Source organism: Salvelinus alpinus, chromosome 2 (assembly GCF_045679555.1).
Source record: "Salvelinus alpinus chromosome 2, SLU_Salpinus.1, whole genome shotgun sequence".
In the NCBI taxonomy this organism is placed as follows: Eukaryota; Metazoa; Chordata; class Actinopteri; order Salmoniformes; family Salmonidae; genus Salvelinus; species Salvelinus alpinus.
In genome coordinates this window covers 935,772-959,418 of record NC_092087.1, presented here as the reverse complement: position 1 = coordinate 959,418, position 23,647 = coordinate 935,772, and the positions used below count along the sequence as shown (strand labels likewise).

The 23,647-nt window shown below is 43.0% G+C and overlaps 2 protein-coding genes across 2 annotated transcripts in view; one reads left to right on the top strand and one right to left on the bottom strand.

The window, feature by feature from the left end:
* stab1 (stabilin 1) overlaps positions 1–23,647 on the bottom strand; it is a 336,738-nt gene that overhangs the window by 74,223 nt on the left and 238,868 nt on the right. The window lies entirely within an intron of this gene.
* Positions 7,062–10,785, top strand: LOC139552636 (uncharacterized). The gene is made up of 9 exons (XM_071364542.1): positions 7,062–8,065; positions 8,156–8,217; positions 8,300–8,386; positions 8,474–8,515; positions 8,584–8,757; positions 8,837–8,872; positions 8,971–9,525; positions 9,807–9,918; positions 10,013–10,785. The coding sequence occupies exons 1-6, from the start codon at positions 7,963–7,965 to the stop codon at positions 8,870–8,872; spliced, it is 504 nt and encodes a 167-aa protein (XP_071220643.1). The 5' UTR covers positions 7,062–7,962; the 3' UTR covers positions 8,971–9,525; positions 9,807–9,918; positions 10,013–10,785.

Below are 23,647 nucleotides of genomic sequence, written 5' to 3'. Positions count from 1 at the left end.
ACAACATGGTCAGGGGCTGGTGGATGGAGCTCTCTACCAGGTTCAGCATGTTGGCATCCTAATAATAATAATAATAATAACAACATGGTCAGGGCTGGTGGATGGAGCTCTCTACCAGGTTTAGCATGTTGGCATCCTAATAATAATAATAATAATAATAACAACATGGTCAGGGGCTGGTGGATGGAGCTCTCTACCAGGTTCAGCATGTTGGCATCCTAATAATAATAATAATAACAACAACATGGTCAGGGGCTGGTGGATGGAGCTCTCTACCAGGTTCATCATGTTGGCATCCTAATAATAATAATAACAACATGGTCAGGGGCTGGTGGATGGAGCTCTCTACCAGGTTCAGCATGTTGGCATCCTAATAATAATAATAACAACAACAACATGGTCAGGGGTTGGTGGATGGAGCTCTCTACCAGGTTCAGCATGTTGGCATCCTAATAATAATAATAATAACAACAACATGGTCAGGGGCTGGTGGATGGAGCTCTCTACCAGGTTCAGCATGTTGACATCCTAATAATAATAATAATAATAACAACATGGTCAGGGGCTGGTGGATGGAGCTCTCTACCAGGTTCAGCATGTTGGCATCCTAATAATAATAATAATAATAACAACAACATGGTCAGGGGTTGGTGGATGGAGCTCTCTACCAGGTTCAGCATGTTGGCATCCTAATAATAATAATAATAACATGGTCAGGGGCTGGTGGATGGAGCTCTCTACCAGGTTCAGCATGTTGGCATCCTAATAATAATAATAATAACATGGTCAGGGGCTGGTGGATGGAGCTCTCTACCAGGTTCAGCATGTTGGCATCCTAATAATAATAATAATAATAACAACATGGTCAGGGGCTGGTGGATGGAGCTCTCTACCAGGTTCATCATGTTGGCATCCTAATAATAATAATAATAATAACAACATGGTCAGGGCTGGTGGATGGAGCTCTCTACCAGGTTCAGCATGTTGGCATCCTAATAATAATAATAATAACAACAACATGGTCAGGGGCTGGTGGATGGAGCTCTCTACCAGGTTCAGCATGTTGGCATCCTAATAATAATAATAATAATAACAACATGGTCAGGGGTTGGTGGATGGAGCTCTCTACCAGGTTCAGCATGTTGGCATCCTAATAATAATAATAATAATACCAACAACATGGTCAGGGGCTGGTGGATGGAGCTCTCTACCAGGTTCAGAATGTTGGCATCCTAATAATAATAATAACAACAACATGGTCAGGGGCTGGTGGATGGAGCTCTCTACCAGGTTCAGCATGTTGGCATCCTAATAATAATAATAATAATACCAACAACATGGTCAGGGGCTGGTGGATGGAGCTCTCTACCAGGTTCAGCATGTTGGCATCCTAATAATAATAATAACAACAACAACATGGTCAGGGGCTGGTGGATGGAGCTCTCTACCAGGTTCAGCATGTTGGCATCCTAATAATAATAACAACATGGTCAGGGGCTGGTGGATGGAGCTCTCTACCAGGTTCAGCATGTCGGCATCCTAATAATAATAACAACAACAACATGGTCAGGGGTTGGTGGATGGAGCTCTCTACTAGGTTCAGCATGTTGGCATACTAATAATAATAATAATAACAACATGGTCAGGAGCTGGTGGATGGAGCTCTCTACCAGGTTCAGCATGTTGGCATCCTAATAATAATAATAATAACAACAACAACATGGTCAGGGGCTGGTGGATGGAGCTCTCTACCAGGTTCAGCATGTTGGCATACTAATAATAATAATAATAACAACATGGTCAGGAGCTGGTGGATGGAGCTCTCTACCAAGTTCAGCATGTTGGCATCCTAATAATAATAATAATAACAACAACATGGTCAGGAGCTGGTGGATGGAGCTCTCTACCAGGTTCAGCATGTTGACATCCTAATAATAATAACAACAACAACATGGTCAGGGGTTGGTGGATGGAGCTCTCTACCAGGTTCAGCATGTTGGCATCCTAATAATAATAATAATAACAACAACATGGTCAGGGGCTGGTGGATGGAGCTCTCTACCAGGTTCAGCATGTTGGCATCCTAATAATAATAATAATAATAACAACATGGTCAGGGGTTGGTGGATGGAGCTCTCTACCAGGTTCAGCATGTTGGCATCCTAATAATAATAATAACAACAACATGGTCAGGGGCTGGTAGATGGAGCTCTCTACCAGGTTCAGCATGTTGACATCCTAATAATAATAACAACAACAACATGGTCAGGGGTTGGTGGATGGAGCTCTCTACCAGGTTCAGCATGTTGGCATCCTAATAATAATAATAACAACAACATGGTCAGGGGCTGGTGGATGGAGCTCTCTACCAGGTTCAGCATGTTGACATCCTAATAATAATAATAACAACAACATGGTCAGGGGCTGGTGGATGGAGCTCTCTACCAGGTTCAGCATGTTGGCATCCTAATAATAATAATAATAACAACAACATGGTCAGGAGCTGGTGGATGGAGCTCTCTACCAGGTTCAGCATGTTGACATCCTAATAATAATAATAATAACAACATGGTCAGGGGTTGGTGGATGGAGCTCTCTACCAGGTTCAGCATGTTGACATCCTAATAATAATAACAACAACAACATGGTCAGGGGTTGGTGGATGGAGCTCTCTACCAGGTTCAGCATGTTGACATCCTAATAATAATAACAACAACAACATGGTCAGGGGTTGGTGGATGGAGCTCTCTACCAGGTTCAGCATGTTGGCATCCTAATAATAATAATAATAACAACATGGTCAGGGGCTGGTGGATGGAGCTCTCTACCAGGTTCAGCATGTTGGCATCCTAATAATAATAATAATAACAACAACATGGTCAGGGGCTGGTGGATGGAGCTCTCTACCAGGTTCAGCATGTTGGCATCCTAATAATAATAATAATAACAACAACATGGTCAGGAGCTGGTGGATGGAGCTCTCTACCAGGTTCAGCATGTTGACATCCTAATAATAATAATAATAACAACATGGTCAGGTGCTGGTGGATGGAGCTCTCTACCAGGTTCAGCATGTTGGCACCTAATAATAACAACAACATGGTCAGGGGCTGGTGGATGGAGCTCTCTACCAGGTTCAGCATGTTGGCATCCTAATAATAATAATAATAACAACAACATGGTCAGGAGCTGGTGGATGGAGCTCTCTACCAGGTTCAGCATGTTGACATCCTAATAATAATAATAATAACAACATGGTCAGGGGTTGGTGGATGGAGCTCTCTACCAGGTTCAGCATGTTGGCATCCTAATAATAATAATAATAATACCAACAACATGGTCAGGGGCTGGTGGATGGAGCTCTCTACCAGGTTCAGCATGTTGGCATCCTAATAATAATAATAATAACAACAACATGGTCAGGAGCTGGTGGATGGAGCTCTCTACCAGGTTCAGCATGTTGACATCCTAATAATAATAATAATAACAACATGGTCAGGGGTTGGTGGATGGAGCTCTCTACCAGGTTCAGCATGTTGGCATCCTAATAATAATAATAATAATACCAACAACATGGTCAGGGGCTGGTGGATGGAGCTCTCTACCAGGTTCAGCATGTTGGCATCCTAATAATAATAATAATAACAACAACATGGTCAGGGGCTGGTGGATGGAGCTCTCTACCAGGTTCAGCATGTTGGCATCCTAATAATAATAATAACAACATGGTCAGGGGCTGGTGGATGGAGCTCTCTACCAGGTTCAGCATGTTGACATCCTAATAATAATAATAATAACAACATGGTCAGGAGCTGGTGGATGGAGCTCTCTACCAGGTTCAGCATGTTGGCATCCTAATAATAATAACAACAACAACATGGTCAGGGGCTGGTGGATGGAGCTCTCTACCAGGTTCAGCATGTTGACATCCTAATAATAATAATAACAACAACATGGTCAGGGGCTGGTGGATGGAGCTCTCTACCAGGTTCAGCATGTTGGCATCCTAATAATAATAATAACAACAACATGGTCAGGGGCTGGTGGATGGAGCTCTCTACCAGGTTCAGCATGTTGGCATCCTAATAATAATAATAATAACAACAACATGGTCAGGGGTTGGTGGATGGAGCTCTCTACCAGGTTCAGCATGTTGGCATCATAATAATAATAATAATAATAACAACATGGTCAGGGGCTGGTGGATGGAGCTCTCTACCAGGTTCAGCATGTTGGCATCCTAATAATAATAATAACAACAACATGGTCAGGGGCTGGTGGATGGAGCTCTCTACCAGGTTCAGCATGTTGGCATCCTAATAATAATAATAATAACAACAACATGGTCAGGGGTTGGTGGATGGAGCTCTCTACCAGGTTCAGCATGTTGGCATCATAATAATAATAATAATAACAACAACATGGTCAGGGGCTGGTGGATGGAGCTCTCTACCAGGTTCAGCATGTTGACATCCTAATAATAATAATAATAATAACAACATGGTCAGGGGCTGGTGGATGGAGCTCTCTACCAGGTTCAGCATGTTGGCATCCTAATAATAATAATAATAACAACAACATGGTCAGGGGTTGGTGGATGGAGCTCTCTACCAGGTTCAGCATGTTGGCATCATAATAATAATAATAATAATAACAACATGGTCAGGGGCTGGTGGATGGAGCTCTCTACCAGGTTCAGCATGTTGGCATCCTAATAATAATAATAACAACAACATGGTCAGGGGTTGGGGGATGGAGCTCTCTACCAGGTTCAGCATGTTGGCATCCTAATAATAATAATAATAATAACAACATGGTCAGGGGCTGGTGGATGGAGCTCTCTACCAGGTTCAGCATGTTGGCATCCTAATAATAATAATAATAATAACAACATGGTCAGGGGCTGGTGGATGGAGCTCTCTACCAGGGTCAGCATGTTGGCATCCTAATAATAATAATAACAACATGGTCAGGGGCTGGTGGATGGAGCTCTCTACCAGGTTCAGCATGTTGGCATCCTAATAATAATAATAATAATAACAACATGGTCAGGGGCTGGTGGATGGAGCTCTCTACCAGGGTCAGCATGTTGGCATCCCAATAATAATAATAACAACATGGTCAGGGGCTGGTGGATGGAGCTCTCTACCAGGTTCAGCATGTTGGCATCCTAATAATAATAATAACAACAACAACATGGTCAGGGGCTGGTGGATGGAGCTCTCTACCAGGTTCAGCATGTTGGCATCCTAATAATAATAATAATAACAACATGGTCAGGGGCTGGTGGATGGAGCTCTCTACCAGGTTCAGCATGTTGGCACCTAATAATAATAATAACAACAACATGGTCAGGGGCTGGTGGATGGAGCTCTCTACCAGGTTCAGCATGTTGGCATCCTAATAATAATAATAATAATAACAACATGGTCAGGGGCTGGTGGATGGAGCTCTCTACCAGGTTCAGCATGTTGGCACCTAATAATAACAACAACATGGTCAGGGGCTGGTGGATGGAGCTCTCTACCAGGTTCAGCATGTTGGCATCCTAATAATAATAATAATAACAACATGGTCAGGGGCTGGTGGATGGAGCTCTCTACCAGGTTCAGCATGTTGGCACCTAATAATAATAATAACAACAACATGGTCAGGGGCTGGTGGATGGAGCTCTCTACCAGGTTCAGCATGTTGGCATCCTAATAATAATAATAATAATAACAACATGGTCAGGGGCTGGTGGATGGAGCTCTCTACCAGGTTCAGCATGTTGGCACCTAATAATAACAACAACATGGTCAGGGGCTGGTGGATGGAGCTCTCTACCAGGTTCAGCATGTTGGCATCCTAATAATAATAATAATAACAACAACATGGTCAGGGGCTGGTGGATGGAGCTCTCTACCAGGTTCAGCATGTTGGCATCCTAATAATAATAATAATAACAACATGGTCAGGGGCTGGTGGATGGAGCTCTCTACCAGGTTCAGCATGTTGACATCCTAATAATAATAATAATAACAACATGGTCAGGGGCTGGTGGATGGAGCTCTCTACCAGGTTCAGCATGTTGACATCCTAATAATAATAATAATAACAACAACATGGTCAGGGGCTGGTGGATGGAGCTCTCTACCAGGTTCAGCATGTCGGCATCCTAATAATAATAATAACAACAACATGGTCAGGGGCTGGTGGATGGAGCTCTCTACCAGGTTCAGCATGTTGGCATCCTAATAATAATAATAACAACAACATGGTCAGGGGCTGGTGGATGGAGCTCTCTACCAGGTTCAGCATGTTGGCATCCTAATAATAATAATAATAACAACATGGTCAGGGGCTGGTGGATGGAGCTCTCTACCAGGTTCAGCATGTTGGCACCTAATAATAATAATAACAACAACATGGTCAGGGGCTGGTGGATGGAGCTCTCTACCAGGTTCAGCATGTTGGCATCCTAATAATAATAATAATAATAACAACATGGTCAGGGGCTGGTGGATGGAGCTCTCTACCAGGTTCAGCATGTTGGCACCTAATAATAACAACAACATGGTCAGGGGCTGGTGGATGGAGCTCTCTACCAGGTTCAGCATGTTGGCATCCTAATAATAATAATAATAACAACAACATGGTCAGGGGCTGGTGGATGGAGCTCTCTACCAGGTTCAGCATGTTGGCATCCTAATAATAATAATAATAACAACATGGTCAGGGGCTGGTGGATGGAGCTCTCTACCAGGTTCAGCATGTTGACATCCTAATAATAATAATAATAACAACATGGTCAGGGGCTGGTGGATGGAGCTCTCTACCAGGTTCAGCATGTTGACATCCTAATAATAATAATAATAACAACAACATGGTCAGGGGCTGGTGGATGGAGCTCTCTACCAGGTTCAGCATGTTGGCATCCTAATAATAATAATAACAACAACATGTTCAGGGGCTGGTGGATGGAGCTCTCTACCAGGTTCAGCATGTTGGCATCCTAATAATAATAATAATAACAACAACATGGTCAGGGGCTGGTGGATGGAGCTCTCTACCAGGGGCCTGTTGCACAAAAGTAGAATTAAGACATAATAAATGACTCAGCTGAGCTCAATGAAGCCAAAACATGTGCGTCCAGGCTTAATTGGTTGCACAAAGACCAAGCCAGGATGAGCAGACACGGATTCATTAAGCCAGGTGAAACCAATCCTGGATAGGTGCGCGCTCACGGCTCACTCAAATAGACCCCGCCACAGATCACAGATTAACTGATTTACCATGGCAACTAGAGCCGCGTACTTTTCCCCGTCGGAAGCACAAATCCTCATGGAGGCATACGAGGAGGTAAAAGATATAATTAAGAAGAAAGGCAACACCGCCACAGTGATAAAGCAAAGAGAAAAAGCGTGGCAAAGTATTGCAGACCGCCTGAATGCGTAAGTAGTGCACAATTACACACTCACCGCTCCGCTGAAACATCACAATTACAATTAAAATATTTAATTCACATCTCCAAAAATGCAGTTGTACTGTAATTATGAAACGGTTAAATTTTTAATTGAAATGCACTGCAGATATGAGTGAAATTGTGTAAAGTAACTCCATCACACTGTATAAAGCTATGATAAATTTTTTGATATTTTTACTGAAAACAAGACAAAAATACCAAGTAATTTTTTGCAGTGTGACTCCATTAAATGTGTGTGTGTGTGTGTGTGTGTGTGTGTGTGTAGATTAAACATGAACGGGCCAAAACGGACATGGCAGCAGGTCAAAATCAAATACAAGAACATTCTGCAGAATGGTATGGTCCCTGATTAATATTTAACAAAGCACAAGCATATATTGTACCCAGAAGGTGCCTGCTCACACATTGTCTGTACTGTTTTAGAAGTGAAAAAGAATACCCACAGACAAGGCACGGGTGGTGGGTCACCAAAGGCTGACCTTACCCCAGCAGAGGACATGGCCTTGGAGCTAAATAAAGGCAGGCCCGTCTTAGAGGGGATCCCTGGGGGGAAAGAGACGAGCATAGGTTCCTCCCAAGATGCCACCCGCTTCATTCAAGGTATGTCCTTCCATCTCTACATGGGATACAACCACATTCATATTGAATCAATTTGGACTGTCTGACTTTGGTTTACCTATTGCCTTGCAGTGTCTGGCAGCACTGTGTTCCTGTTAGAGCCACCAGCACAAGCACCAGACGATGCTGATCCAGTGAGTACTCCATCAAAGGCATACTGTAGGCCTGGCATGTCTTGTCTACTAGCTTCAATATGAATCCGATTAAATGTGATAGGGTGAAGGCCCCAGTGCAGCAGCAACAGCACATGATGGAGACGATGATGAGGAGGAGACCATCTCTCTGGATTCCAGAAGGCATGAGGTATCATGTTAAGACTGTGAAAGTACTATTTACTCTACAATGGTGAGGAGTCCTCATCAAAATCAAAAAATCTAATTTCTTTTACAGGACCCAGATGCTATACAGTGGGAAAACCAGCCTGGCAACATAGTGCGTATTAATAAAAGGACACCACATCCTGCCAAATTCCAGCTGCGCTAATTGTATTGTGTTCACAGAGCTCACAAGCTATCAGAAAGTTGTATGGCAACCACCTCCGGCGCCAAATAGAACTGGCAGACAAAGACATTCAGTACAAGAAGAAAAAGATGGAAAATCTTGCACTGGAGTCCGAAATAAAAAAGAGGACAATTAGGAAACTGGACCTTGAAATAAAAAAACTTGAGAGGGAGGTGAGATATGCCTTCAATGTACACTGTATGCTAACTGTAACACAAATGTATTAATCATTATTTTTCTTTCCTCCCCCAGCTCCAAGAAGATGACACAGCTCAAAATAAAAATTAGGTATATTCTCGTAAAGTCAAGTGAGCCATGACATATGAGCTCTTATTGTGAGCACACAGGACGGTGGCATCTTTCTAAGGTTTTTTTTATTTTCCCAGCAATCAGTACAACCAAGTCATCGTTATAAGGCATCGCCCTCTTTTGCCCACCCCCCCAGCACCAGGTGTGGCCACTAGCCTATATGAAGGCCCAAAATTGTGTGTTCCTTTCTGCTCTGACAATGGCATGCCCATTCGTGCGAGATGTGGTGGATGAAGAAGCACTTGTGCTGAGGAGAGCCTTCAGGCGAGAAAGGGTCTTCAGGGACCGGTTGGACCCACTGGCCTTCCCTGATGACCATCTATATGAAAGATACAGGTTTTCTGCAGATGGCATCAGGTATCTATGCAGACTACTGGGTCCCAGGATTAAGCACCGCACTGCACGGAGCCATGCACTGAGTGTGGAGCAAATGGTTTGTGTGGCCTTGCGCTTTTTTGCTAGTGGAGCCTTCCTGTACTCAGTGGGGGATGCAGAACAGCTGAACAAGGCCACACTTTGCCGCACAATAAGGAGTGTGTGTCTGGCTATCAAAGCATTAGCAGATGTCTTCATCTCCTTCCCTGGCCACAGAAGACTCTGTGACATCAAAGAGGAGTTCTATAGGATTGCAGGTAAGAGGATCTACAAATTACAGGACAACTGTTAACACATAGTAGGATACTCATTACTTTGTGTGACAGGTTTCCCCAATGTCATTGGTGCAGTGGACTGCACACACATAAGGATAAAAGCCCCCTCAGGTGCCCATGAGGCCGATTTTGTGAATAGGAAATCCTTTCACAGCAGTAATGTTCAGGTGAACATAACTTTTTGATATTGTCCATTGACGAACACTCTGCATTGCCAGTGATGTGCATTGATTGGTGTAATATTCCTCATCTTATGATTTCAGATGGTCTGCAATGCTGACTGTGTGATCAGCAATGTTGTGGCAAAATGGCCTGGCTCAGTCCATGACTCCAGAATCTTTCGGGCCTCTGAAATCTATCAGTGCCTATCACAAGGTAAGCCACACAACCCCTATTTATAACCATCATGGCTGTGTCAAGAATATCACTGTGTTTATGAGGTAGTAATGATGAGATTTTGTGTTGACAGGTGAATTCTCTGGTGTGTTGCTGGGAGACAGGGGGTATGGCTGCCAGCCTTTTCTCCTGACACCTTTCACAGACCCCCAGGAAGCACAGCAGGCCTACAACCATGCCCATGCCAGGACCAGGGCCAGAGTTGAAATGACCTTTGGCCTCCTGAAGGCACGCTTTCACTGCCTTCACAAATTAAGGGTCAGCCCTGTTAGGGCATGTGATATTACTGTGGCTTGTGCTGTCCTCCACAATGTGGCCTGCCTGAGGAAGGAGAGGGCCCCCAGAGTGCCACCAGCCATGGACTGGGACAATCCGGCAATCTTCCCTGATGACGACAGTGGTCGGCTGCTGAGGGACCAATATGTGTTGAATTATTTTAGTTAGTATGTGTGCTTTCAATTTTGGTTAAATATGTCCTGCGGTGGCAGAGGAATTTGGGTTTTTTTGGGTTCGTTTTTTGACGAATTTGGCCTCTTATGATGTTTGTGCGGTATACTGTGTGTAATACAAGGCTGCAGGGAGGCTACTGCATCCATTCATTTGTCTGTTCAGTTGATGTGTATGGATTTGTCCTGCATTTATTTTAGTGTGCAGACATGCAGGGTGTGTTATATACAGACCTTTGAATGTGTATGTATCATTTTGTATAATATGCTTGGATTCTGTGCTTTCCATCTTGTAGAGTCACTGTGACTTCAGTTTCGAAAGGAGCTGATGGTTTACCTGCTTTGTTTTGTCCTTATTCAATAAAGGAACATAATGTTACACATTGTGTTTTTATATTCATATGGAATGTGTATTTGTTTATATGACAGAGTACTAGGGCCACACTGAAGAAAAAGGATAAAGTCATAAATTTATGAGGCTGGTTCTTTCTGCAGAAAAGCTACATATTGTTTTTACAGTTTTGATACTTATGACAATGTGATACTTAATATTCTGGCACATCAGCATGTCTTTGTTTATGAAACCATACTGAAGTACAATTTCACGAAATGCCCCACATCTGTCATTTTAACAACTGTCCTCCTTTAAAACAACTGGTTACAATATTATGACTTGTGTTTTTTTCCCCTCTGTGGCCCTAATATTCTATCATTTTATATATAGCCTTATAGTCTATGGGAAACTGTAAATTATCTAATGATAGCAACATCATCTAAAAATCATTTTTTATCCAAAATCATTGAAATTAATGATCACAAACGTTTAAATAATAACAGTGGGTCTAGTTATATGTGATAACAATGTATAGTGAGCAGTGAAATAACTATTGGTTTCCATTTGTGGTGACTGCTGACTGACATTAGGGATGAGATTAAATAGATCCTGGAATTTAGCCTGGTCTGGAGCAAGCTAGCTCCACAGAATAAATCTCCATGGTAATTTATACCATAACATATCCTCCTGCCCCCTATCCATCTTTAGTGCAACCGGATTACGGATCAATTGAGCCAGGATCACCAAGATATCCTGGCTTAATCCCTTATCCTAGTTTTGTGCAACAGGCCCCAGGTTCAGCATGTTGGCATCCTAATAATAATAATAATAACAACATGGTCAGGGGCTGGTGGATGGAGCTCTCTACCAGGTTCAGCATGTTGGCATCCTAATAATAATAATAACAACATGGTCAGGGGCTGGTGGATGGAGCTCTCTACCAGGTTCACCATGTTGGCATCCTAATAATAATAATAATAACAACATGGTCAGGGGCTGGTGGATGGAGCTCTCTACCAGGTTCAGCATGTTGGCATCCTAATAATAATAATAACAACATGGTCAGGGGCTGGTGGATGGAGCTCTCTACCAGGTTCAGCATGTTGGCATCCTAATAATAATAATAACAACAACAACAACATGGTCAGGGGTTGGTGGATGGAGCTCTCTACCAGGTTCAGCATGTTGGCATCCTAATAATAATAACAACAACAACATGGTCAGGGGCTGGTGGATGGAGCTCTCTACCAGGTTCAGCATGTTGGCATCCTAATAATAATAATAATAACAACAACATGGTCAGGGGCTGGTGGATGGAGCTCTCTACCAGGTTCAGCATGTTGGCATCCTAATAATAATAACAACAACAACATGGTCAGGGGCTGGTGGATGGAGCTCTCTACCAGGTTCAGCATGTTGGCATCCTAATAATAATAATAATAACAACAACATGGTCAGGGGCTGGTGGATGGAGCTCTCTACCAGGTTCAGCATGTTGGCATCATAATAATAATAATAATAATAACAACATGGTCAGGGGCTGGTGGATGGAGCTCTCTACCAGGTTCAGCATGTTGGCATCCTAATAATAATAATAACAACAACATGGTCAGGGGCTGGTGGATGGAGCTCTCTACCAGGTTCAGCATGTTGGCATCCTAATAATAATAATAATAATAATAACAACATGGTCAGGGGCTGGTGGATGGAGCTCTCTACCAGGTTCAGCATGTTGGCATCCTAATAATAATAATAATAATAACAACAACATGGTCAGGGGCTGGTGGATGGAGCTCTCTACCAGGTTCAGCATGTTGGCATCCTAATAATAATAATAATAATAACAACATGGTCAGGGGCTGGTGGATGGAGCTCTCTACCAGGTTCAGCATGTTGGCACCTAATAATAACAACAACATGGTCAGGGGCTGGTGGATGGAGCTCTCTACCAGGTTCAGCATGTTGGCATCCTAATAATAATAATAATAATAACAACATGGTCAGGGGCTGGTGGATGGAGCTCTCTACCAGGTTCAGCATGTTGGCATCCTAATAATAATAATAATAATAACAACATGGTCAGGGGCTGGTGGATGGAGCTCTCTACCAGGTTCAGCATGTTGGCATCCTAATAATAATAATAATAATAACAACATGGTCAGGGGCTGGTGGATGGAGCTCTCTACCAGGTTCAGCATGTTGGCATCCTAATAATAATAATAATAACAACAACATGGTCAGGGGCTGGTGGATGGAGCTCTCTACCAGGTTCAGCATGTTGGCATCCTAATAATAATAATAATAATAACAACATGGTCAGGGGCTGGTGGATGGAGCTCTCTACCAGGTTCAGCATGTTGGCATCCTAATAATAATAATAATAACAACATGGTCAGGGGCTGGTGGATGGAGCTCTCTACCAGGTTCAGCATGTTGACATCCTAATAATAATAATAATAACAACAACATGGTCAGGGGCTGGTGGATGGAGCTCTCTACCAGGTTCAGCATGTTGGCATCCTAATAATAATAATAATAACAACATGGTCAGGGGCTGGTGGATGGAGCTCTCTACCAGGTTCAGCATGTTGGCATCCTAATAATAATAATAATAACAACAACATGGTCAGGAGCTGGTGGATGGAGCTCTCTACCAGGTTCAGCATGTTGACATCCTAATAATAATAACAACAACAACATGGTCAGGGGCTGGTGGATGGAGCTCTCTACCAGGTTCAGCATGTTGGCATCCTAATACTAATAATAATAACAACAACATGGTCAGGGGCTGGTGGATGGAGCTCTCTACCAGGTTCAGCATGTTGGCATCATAATAATAATAATAATAATAACAACATGGTCAGGGGCTGGTGGATGGAGCTCTCTACCAGGTTCAGCATGTTGGCATCCTAATAATAATAATAACAACAACATGGTCAGGGGCTGGTGGATGGAGCTCTCTACCAGGTTCAGCATGTTGGCATCCTAATAATAATAATAATAATAATAACAACATGGTCAGGGGCTGGTGGATGGAGCTCTCTACCAGGTTCAGCATGTTGGCATCCTAATAATAATAATAATAATAACAACAACATGGTCAGGGGCTGGTGGATGGAGCTCTCTACCAGGTTCAGCATGTTGGCATCCTAATAATAATAATAATAATAACAACATGGTCAGGGGCTGGTGGATGGAGCTCTCTACCAGGTTCAGCATGTTGGCACCTAATAATAACAACAACATGGTCAGGGGCTGGTGGATGGAGCTCTCTACCAGGTTCAGCATGTTGGCATCCTAATAATAATAATAATAATAACAACATGGTCAGGGGCTGGTGGATGGAGCTCTCTACCAGGTTCAGCATGTTGGCATCCTAATAATAATAATAATAATAACAACATGGTCAGGGGCTGGTGGATGGAGCTCTCTACCAGGTTCAGCATGTTGGCATCCTAATAATAATAATAATAATAACAACATGGTCAGGGGCTGGTGGATGGAGCTCTCTACCAGGTTCAGCATGTTGGCATCCTAATAATAATAATAATAACAACAACATGGTCAGGGGCTGGTGGATGGAGCTCTCTACCAGGTTCAGCATGTTGGCATCCTAATAATAATAATAATAATAACAACATGGTCAGGGGCTGGTGGATGGAGCTCTCTACCAGGTTCAGCATGTTGGCATCCTAATAATAATAATAATAACAACATGGTCAGGGGCTGGTGGATGGAGCTCTCTACCAGGTTCAGCATGTTGACATCCTAATAATAATAATAATAACAACAACATGGTCAGGGGCTGGTGGATGGAGATCTCTACCAGGTTCAGCATGTTGGCATCCTAATAATAATAATAATAACAACATGGTCAGGGGCTGGTGGATGGAGCTCTCTACCAGGTTCAGCATGTTGGCATCCTAATAATAATAATAATAACAACAACATGGTCAGGAGCTGGTGGATGGAGCTCTCTACCAGGTTCAGCATGTTGACATCCTAATAATAATAATAATAATAACAACATGGTCAGGGGCTGGTGGATGGAGGTCTCTACCAGGTTCAGCATGTTGGCATCCTAATAATAATAATAACAACATGGTCAGGGGCTGGTGGATGGAGCTCTCTACCAGGTTCAGCATGTTGGCATCCTAATAATAATAATAATAATACCAACAACATGGTCAGGGGCTGGTGGATGGAGCTCTCTACCAGGTTCAGCATGTTGGCATCATAATAATAATAACAATAATAACAACATGGTCAGGGGCTGGTGGATGGAGCTCTCTACCAGGTTCAGCATGTTGGCATCCTAATAATAATAATAACAACAACATGGTCAGGGGTTGGTGGGTGGAGCTCTCTACCAGGTTCAGCATGTTGGCATCCTAATAATAATAATAATAATAACAACATGGTCAGGGGCTGGTGGATGGAGCTCTCTACCAGGTTCAGCATGTTGGCATCCTAATAATAATAATAATAATAACAACATGGGCAGGGGCTGGTGGATGGAGCTCTCTACCAGGGTCAGCATGTTGGCATCCTAATAATAATAATAACAACATGGTCAGGGGCTGGTGGATGGAGCTCTCTACCAGGTTCAGCATGTTGGCATCCTAATAATAATAATAATAATAACAACATGGTCAGGGGCTGGTGGATGGAGCTCTCTACCAGGGTCAGCATGTTGGCATCCTAATAATAATAATAACAACATGGTCAGGGGCTGGTGGATGGAGCTCTCTACCAGGTTCAGCATGTTGGCATCCTAATAATAATAATAATAACAACAACATGGTCAGGGGCTGGTGGATGGAGCTCTCTACCAGGTTCAGCATGTTGGCATCCTAATAATAATAATAATAACAACATGGTCAGGGGCTGGTGGATGGAGCTCTCTACCAGGTTCAGCATGTTGGCATCCTAATAATAATAATAATAACAACAACATGGTCAGGGGCTGGTGGATGGAGCTCTCTACCAGGTTCATCATGTTGGCATCCTAATAATAATAATAATAATAACAACATGGTCAGGGGCTGGTGGATGGAGCTCTCTACCAGGTTCAGCATGTTGGCACCTAATAATAACAACAACATGGTCAGGGGCTGGTGGATGGAGCTCTCTACCAGGTTCAGCATGTTGGCATCCTAATAATAATAATAATAACAACATGGTCAGGGGCTGGTGGATGGAGCTCTCTACCAGGTTCAGCATGTTGGCATCCTAATAATAATAATAATAACAACAACATGGTCAGGGGCTGGTGGATGGAGCTCTCTACCAGGTTCACCATGTTGGCATCCTAATAATAATAATAATAACAACATGGTCAGGGGCTGGTGGATGGAGCTCTCTACCAGGTTCAGCATGTTGGCATCCTAATAATAATAATAACAACAACATGGTCAGGGGCTGGTGGATGGAGCTCTCTACCAGGTTCAGCATGTTGGCATCCTAATAATAATATTAATAACAACAACATGGTCAGGGGTTGGTGGATGGAGCTCTCTACCAGGTTCAGCATGTTGGCATCATAATAATAATAATAATAATAACAACATGGTCAGGGGCTGGTGGATGGAGCTCTCTACCAGGTTCAGCATGTTGGCATCCTAATAATAATAATAACAACAACATGGTCAGGGGCTGGTGGATGGAGCTCTCTACCAGGTTCAGCATGTTGGCATCCTAATAATAATAATAATAATAACAACATGGTCAGGGGCTGGTGGATGGAGCTCTCTACCAGGTTCAGCATGTTGGCATCCTAATAATAATAATAATAATAACAACATGGTCAGGGGCTGGTGGATGGAGCTCTCTACCAGGGTCAGCATGTTGGCATCCTAATAATAATAATAACACCATGGTCAGGGGCTGGTGGATGGAGCTCTCTACCAGGTTCAGCATGTTGGCATCCTAATAATAATAATAATAACAACAACATGGTCAGGGGCTGGTGGATGGAGCTCTCTACCAGGTTCAGCATGTTGGCATCCTAATAATAATAATAATAACAACATGGTCAGGTGCTGGTGGATGGAGCTCTCTACCAGGTTCAGCATGTTGGCATCCTAATAATAATAATAATAACATCAACATGGTCAGGGGCTGGTGGATGGAGCTCTCTACCAGGTTCAGCATGTTGGCATCCTAATAATAATAATAATAACAACATGGTCAGGGGCTGGTGGATGGAGCTCTCTACCAGGTTCAGCATGTTGGCATCCTAATAATAATAATAATAATAACAACATGGTCAGGGGCTGGTGGATGGAGCTCTCTACCAGGTTCAGCATGTTGGCACCTAATAATAACAACAACATGGTCAGGGGCTGGTGGATGGAGCTCTCTACCAGGTTCAGCATGTTGGCATCCTAATAATAATAATAATAACAACATGGTCAGGGGCTGGTGGATGGAGCTCTCTACCAGGTTCAGCATGTTGGCATCCTAATAATAATAATAACAACATGGTCAGCGGCTGGTGGATGGAGCTCTCTACCAGGTTCAGCATGTTGGCATCCTAATAATAATAATAATAACAACAACATGGTCAGGGGCTGGTGGATGGAGCTCTCTACCAGGTTCAGCATGTTGGCATCCTAATAATAATAATAATAACAACATGGTCAGGGGCTGGTGGATGGAGCTCTCTACCAGGTTCAGCATGTTGGCATCCTAATAATAATAATAATAACAACAACATGGTCAGGGGCTGGTGGATGGAGCTCTCTACCAGGTTCATCATGTTGGCATCCTAATAATAATAATAATAATAACAACATGGTCAGGGGCTGGTGGATGGAGCTCTCTACCAGGTTCAGCATGTTGGCAACTAATAATAACAACAACATGGTCAGGGGCTGGTGGATGGAGCTCTCTACCAGGTTCAGCATGTTGGCATCCTAATAATAATAATAATAACAACATGGTCAGGGGCTGGTGGATGGAGCTCTCTACCAGGTTCAGCATGTTGGCATCCTAATAATAATAATAATAACAACAACATGGTCAGGGGCTGGTGGATGGAGCTCTCTACCAGGTTCACCATGTTGGCATCCTAATAATAATAATAATAACAACATGGTCAGGGGCTGGTGGATGGAGCTCTCTACCAGGTTCAGCATGTTGGCATCCTAATAATAATAATAACAACAACATGGTCAGGGGCTGGTGGATGGAGCTCTCTACCAGGTTCAGCATGTTGGCATCCTAATAATAATAATAATAACAACAACATGGTCAGGGGTTGGTGGATGGAGCTCTCTACCAGGTTCAGCATGTTGGCATCATAGTAATAATAATAATAATAATAATAACAACATGGTCAGGGGCTGGTGGATGGAGCTCTCTACCAGGTTCAGCATGTTGGCATCCTAATAATAATAATAACAACAACATGGTCAGGGGCTGGTGGATGGAGCTCTCTACCAGGTTCAGCATGTTGGCATCCTAATAATAATAATAATAATAACAACATGGTCAGGGGCTGGTGGATGGAGCTCTCTACCAGGTTCAGCATGTTGGCATCCTAATAATAATAATAACAACAACAACAACATGGTCAGGGGCTGGTGGATGGAGCTCTCTACCAGGGTCAGCATGTTGGCATCCTAATAATAATAATAACAACATGGTCAGGGGCTGGTGGATGGAGCTCTCTACCAGGTTCAGCATGTTGGCATCCTAATAATAATAATAATAACAACAACATGGTCAGGGGCTGGTGGATGGAGCTCTCTACCAGGTTCAGCATGTTGATATCCTAATAATAATAATAATAACAACATGGTCAGGGGCTGGTGGATGGAGCTCTCTACCAGGTTCAGCATGTTGGCATCCTAATAATAATAATAACAACAACATGGTCAGGGGTTGGTGGATGGAGCTCTCTACCAGGTTCAGCATGTTGGCATCCTAATAATAATAATAATAATAACAACAACATGGTCAGGGGCTGGTGGATGGAGCTCTCTACCAGGTTCAGCATGTTGGCATCCTAATAATAATAATAATAATAACAACATGGGCAGGGGCTGGTGGATGGAGCTCTCTACCAGGGTCAGCATGTTGGCATCCTAATAATAATAATAACAACATGGTCAGGGGCTGGTGGATGGAGCTCTCTACCAGGTTCAGCATGTTGGCATCCTAATAATAATAATAATAATAACAACATGGTCAGGGGCTGGTGGATGGAGCTCTCTACCAGGGTCAGCATGTTGGCATCATAATAATAATAATAATAATAACAACATGGTCAGGGGCTGGTGGATGGAGCTCTCTACCAGGTTCAGCATGTTGGCATCCTAATAATAATAATAATAATAACAACATGGTCAGGGGCTGGTGGATGGAGCTCTCTACCAGGTTCAGCATGTTGGCATCCTAATAATAATAATAACAACAACATGGTCAGGGGCTGGTGGATGGAGCTCTCTACCAGGTTCAGCATGTTGGCATCCTAATAATAATAATAATAACAACAACATGGTCAGGGGTTGGTGGATGGAGCTCTCTACCAGGTTCAGCATGTTGACATCCTAATAATAATAACAACAACAACATGGTCAGGGGTTGGTGGATGGAGCTCTCTACCAGGTTCAGCATGTTGGCATCCTAATAATAATAATAATAACATGGTCAGGGGCTGGTGGATGGAGCTCTCTACCAGGTTCAGCATGTTGGCATCCTAATAATAATAATAATAACAACATGGTCAGGGGCTGGTGGATAGAGCTCTCTACCAGGTTCAGCATGTTGGCATCCTAATAATAATAATAATAATAACAACAACATGGTCAGGGGCTGGTGGATGGAGCTCTCTACCAGGTTCAGCATGTTGGCATCCTAATAATAATAATAATAACAACAACATGGTCAGGGGCTGGTGGATGGAGCTCTCTACCAGGTTCAGCATGTTGGCATCCTAATAATAATAATAATAATAACAACAACATGGTCAGGGGCTGGTGGATGGAGCTCTCTACCAGGTTCAGCATGTTGGCATCCTAATAATAATAATAATAACAACAACATGGTCAGGGGCTGGTGGATGGAGCTCTCTACCAGGTTCATCATGTTGGCATCATAATAATAATAATAATAACAACAACATGGTCAGGGGCTGGTGGATGGAGCTCTCTACCAGGTTCAGCATGTTGGCATCCTAATAATAATAATAATAATAACAACATGGTCAGGGGCTGGTGGATGGAGCTCTCTACCAGGTTCAGCATGTTGGCATCCTAATAATAATAATAATAATACCAACAACATGGTCAGGGGCTGGTGGATGGAGCTCTCTACCAGGTTCAGCATGTTGGCATCCTAATAATAATAATAATAATACCAACAACATGGTCAGGGGCTGGTGGATGGAGCTCTCTACCAGGTTCAGCATGTTGGCATCCTAATAATAATAATAATAACAACAACATGGTCAGGGGCTGGTGGATGGAGCTCTCTACCAGGTTCAGCATGTTGGCATCCTAATAATAATAATAACAACAACATGGTCAGGGGCTGGTGGATGGAGCTCTCTACCAGGTTCAGCATGTTGGCATCCTAATAATAATAATAATAACAACAACATGGTCAGGGGCTGGTGGATGGAGCTCTCTACCAGGTTCAGCATGTTGGCATCCTAATAATAATAATAATAACAACATGGTCAGGGGCTGGTGGATGGAGCTCTCTACCAGGTTCAGCATGTTGGCATCCTAATAATAATAATAATAATACCAACAACATGGTCAGGGGCTGGTGGATGGAGCTCTCTACCAGGTTCAGCATGTTGGCATCCTAATAATAATAATAATAACAACAACATGGTCAGGGGCTGGTGGATGGAGCTCTCTACCAGGTTCAGCATGTTGGCATCCTAATAATAATAATAACAACAACATGGTCAGGGGCTGGTGGATGGAGCTCTCTACCAGGTTCAGCATGTTGGCATCCTAATAATAATAATAATAACAACAACATGGTCAGGGGCTGGTGGATGGAGCTCTCTACCAGGTTCAGCATGTTGGCATCATAATAATAATAATAATAATAACAACATGGTCAGGGGCTGGTGGATGGAGCTCTCTACCAGGTTCAGCATGTTGGCATCCTAATAATAATAATAACAACACCATGGTCAGGGGTTGGTGGATGGAGCTCTCTACCAGGTTCAGCATGTTGGCATCCTAATAATAATAATAATAATAACAACATGGTCAGGGGCTGGTGGATGGAGCTCTCTACCAGGGTCAGCATGTTGGCATCCTAATAATAATAATAACAACATGGTCAGGGGCTGGTGGATGGAGCTCTCTACCAGGTTCAGCATGTTGGCATCCTAATAATAATAATAACAACAACAACATGGTCAGGGGCTGGTGGATGGAGCTCTCTACCAGGTTCAGCATGTTGGCATCCTAATAATAATAATAATAATAACAACATGGTCAGGGGCTGGTGGATGGAGCTCTCTACCAGGTTCAGCATGTTGGCATCCTAATAATAATAATAATAATAACAACATGGTCAGGGGCTGGTGGATGGAGCTCTCTACCAGGTTCAGCATGTTGGCATCCTAATAATAATAATAATAACAACAACATGGTCAGGGGCTGGTGGATGGAGCTCTCTACCAGGTTCAGCATGTTGGCATCCTAATAATAATAATAATAACAACAACATGGTCAGGGGCAGGTGGATGGAGCTCTCTACCAGGTTCAGCATGTTGGCATCCTAATAATAATAATAATAACAACAACATGGTCAGGGGCTGGTGGATGGAGCTCTCTACCAGGTTCAGCATGTTGGCACCTAATAATAACAACAACATGGTCAGGGGCTGGTGGATGGAGCTCTCTACCAGGTTCAGCATGTTGGCATCCTAATAATAATAATAATAACAACATGGTCAGGGGCTGGTGGATGGAGCTCTCTACCAGGTTCAGCATGTTGGCATCCTAATAATAATAATAATAACAACAACATGGTCAGGGGCTGGTGGATGGAGCTCTCTACCAGGTTCACCATGTTGGCATCCTAATAATAATAATAATAACAACATGGTCAGGGGCTGGTGGATGGAGCTCTCTACCAGGTTCAGCATGTTGGCATCCTAATAATAATAATAACAACAACATGGTCAGGGGCTGGTGGATGGAGCTCTCTACCAGGTTCAGCATGTTGGCATCCTAATAATAATAATAATAACAACAACATGGTCAGGGGTTGGTGGATGGAGCTCTCTACCAGGTTCAGCATGTTGGCATCATAATAATAATAATAATAATAACAACATGGTCAGGGGCTGGTGGATGGAGCTCTCTACCAGGTTCAGCATGTTGGCATCCTAATAATAATAATAACAACAACATGGTCAGGGGCTGGTGGATGGAGCTCTCTACCAGGTTCAGCATGTTGGCATCCTAATAATAATAATAATAACAACATGGTCAGGGGCTGGTGGATGGAGCTCTCTACCAGGTTCAGCATGTTGGCATCCTAATAATAATAATAATAATAACAACATGGTCAGGGGCTGGTGGATGGAGCTCTCTACCAGGTTCAGCATATTGGCATCCTAATAATAATAATAATAATAACAACATGGTCAGGGGCTGGTGGATGGAGCTCTCTACCAGGGTCAGCATGTTGGCATCCTAATAATAATAATAACAACATGGTCAGGGGCTGGTGGATGGAGCTCTCTACCAGGTTCAGCATGTTGGCATCCTAATAATAATAATAATAACAACAACATAGTCAGGGGCTGGTGGATGGAGCTCTCTACCAGGTTCAGCATGTTGGCATCCTAATAATAATAATAATAATAACAACAACATGGTCAGGGGCTGGTGGATGGAGCTCTCTACCAGGTTCAGCATGTTGGCATCCTAATAATAATAATAATAATAACAACATGGTCAGGGGCTGGTGGATGGAGCTCTCTACCAGGTTCATCATGTTGGCATCCTAATAATAATAATAATAATAACAACATGGTCAGGGGCTGGTGGATGGAGCTCTCTACCAGGTTCAGCATGTTGGCACCTAATAATAACAACAACATGGTCAGGGGCTGGTGGATGGAGCTCTCTACCAGGTTCAGCATGTTGGCATCCTAATAATAATAATAATAACAACATGGTCAGGGGCTGGTGGATGGAGCTCTCTACCAGGTTCAGCATGTTGGCATCCTAATAATAATAATAATAACATGGTCAGGGGCTGGTGGATGGAGCTCTCTACCAGGTTCAGCATGTTGGCATCCTAATAATAATAATAATAACATGTTCAGGGGCTGGTGGATGGAGCTCTCTACCAGGTTCAGCATGTTGGCATCCTAATAATAATAATAACAACATGGTCAGGGGCTGGTGGATGGAGCTCTCTACCAGGTTCAGCATGTTGACATCCTAATAATAATAATAATAACAACATGGTCAGGGGCTGGTGGATGGAGCTCTCTACCAGGTTCAGCATGTTGGCATCCTAATAATAATAATAATAACAACAACATGGTCAGGGGCTGGTGGATGGAGCTCTCTACCAGGTTCAGCATGTTGGCATCCTAATAATAATAATAATAATAACAACATGGTCAGGGGCTGGTGGATGGAGCTCTCTACCAGGTTCAGCATGTTGGCATCCTAATAATAATAATAATAACAACATGGTCAGGGGCTGGTGGATGGAGCTCTCTACCAGGTTCAGCATGTTGGCATCCTAATAATAATAATAATAATAACAACATGGTCAGGGGCTGGTGGATGGAGCTCTCTACCAGGTTCATCATGTTGGCATCCTAATAATAATAATAATAACAACAACATGGTCAGGGGCTGGTGGATGGAGCTCTCTACCAGGTTCAGCATGTTGGCATCCTAATAATAATAATAATAACAACAACATG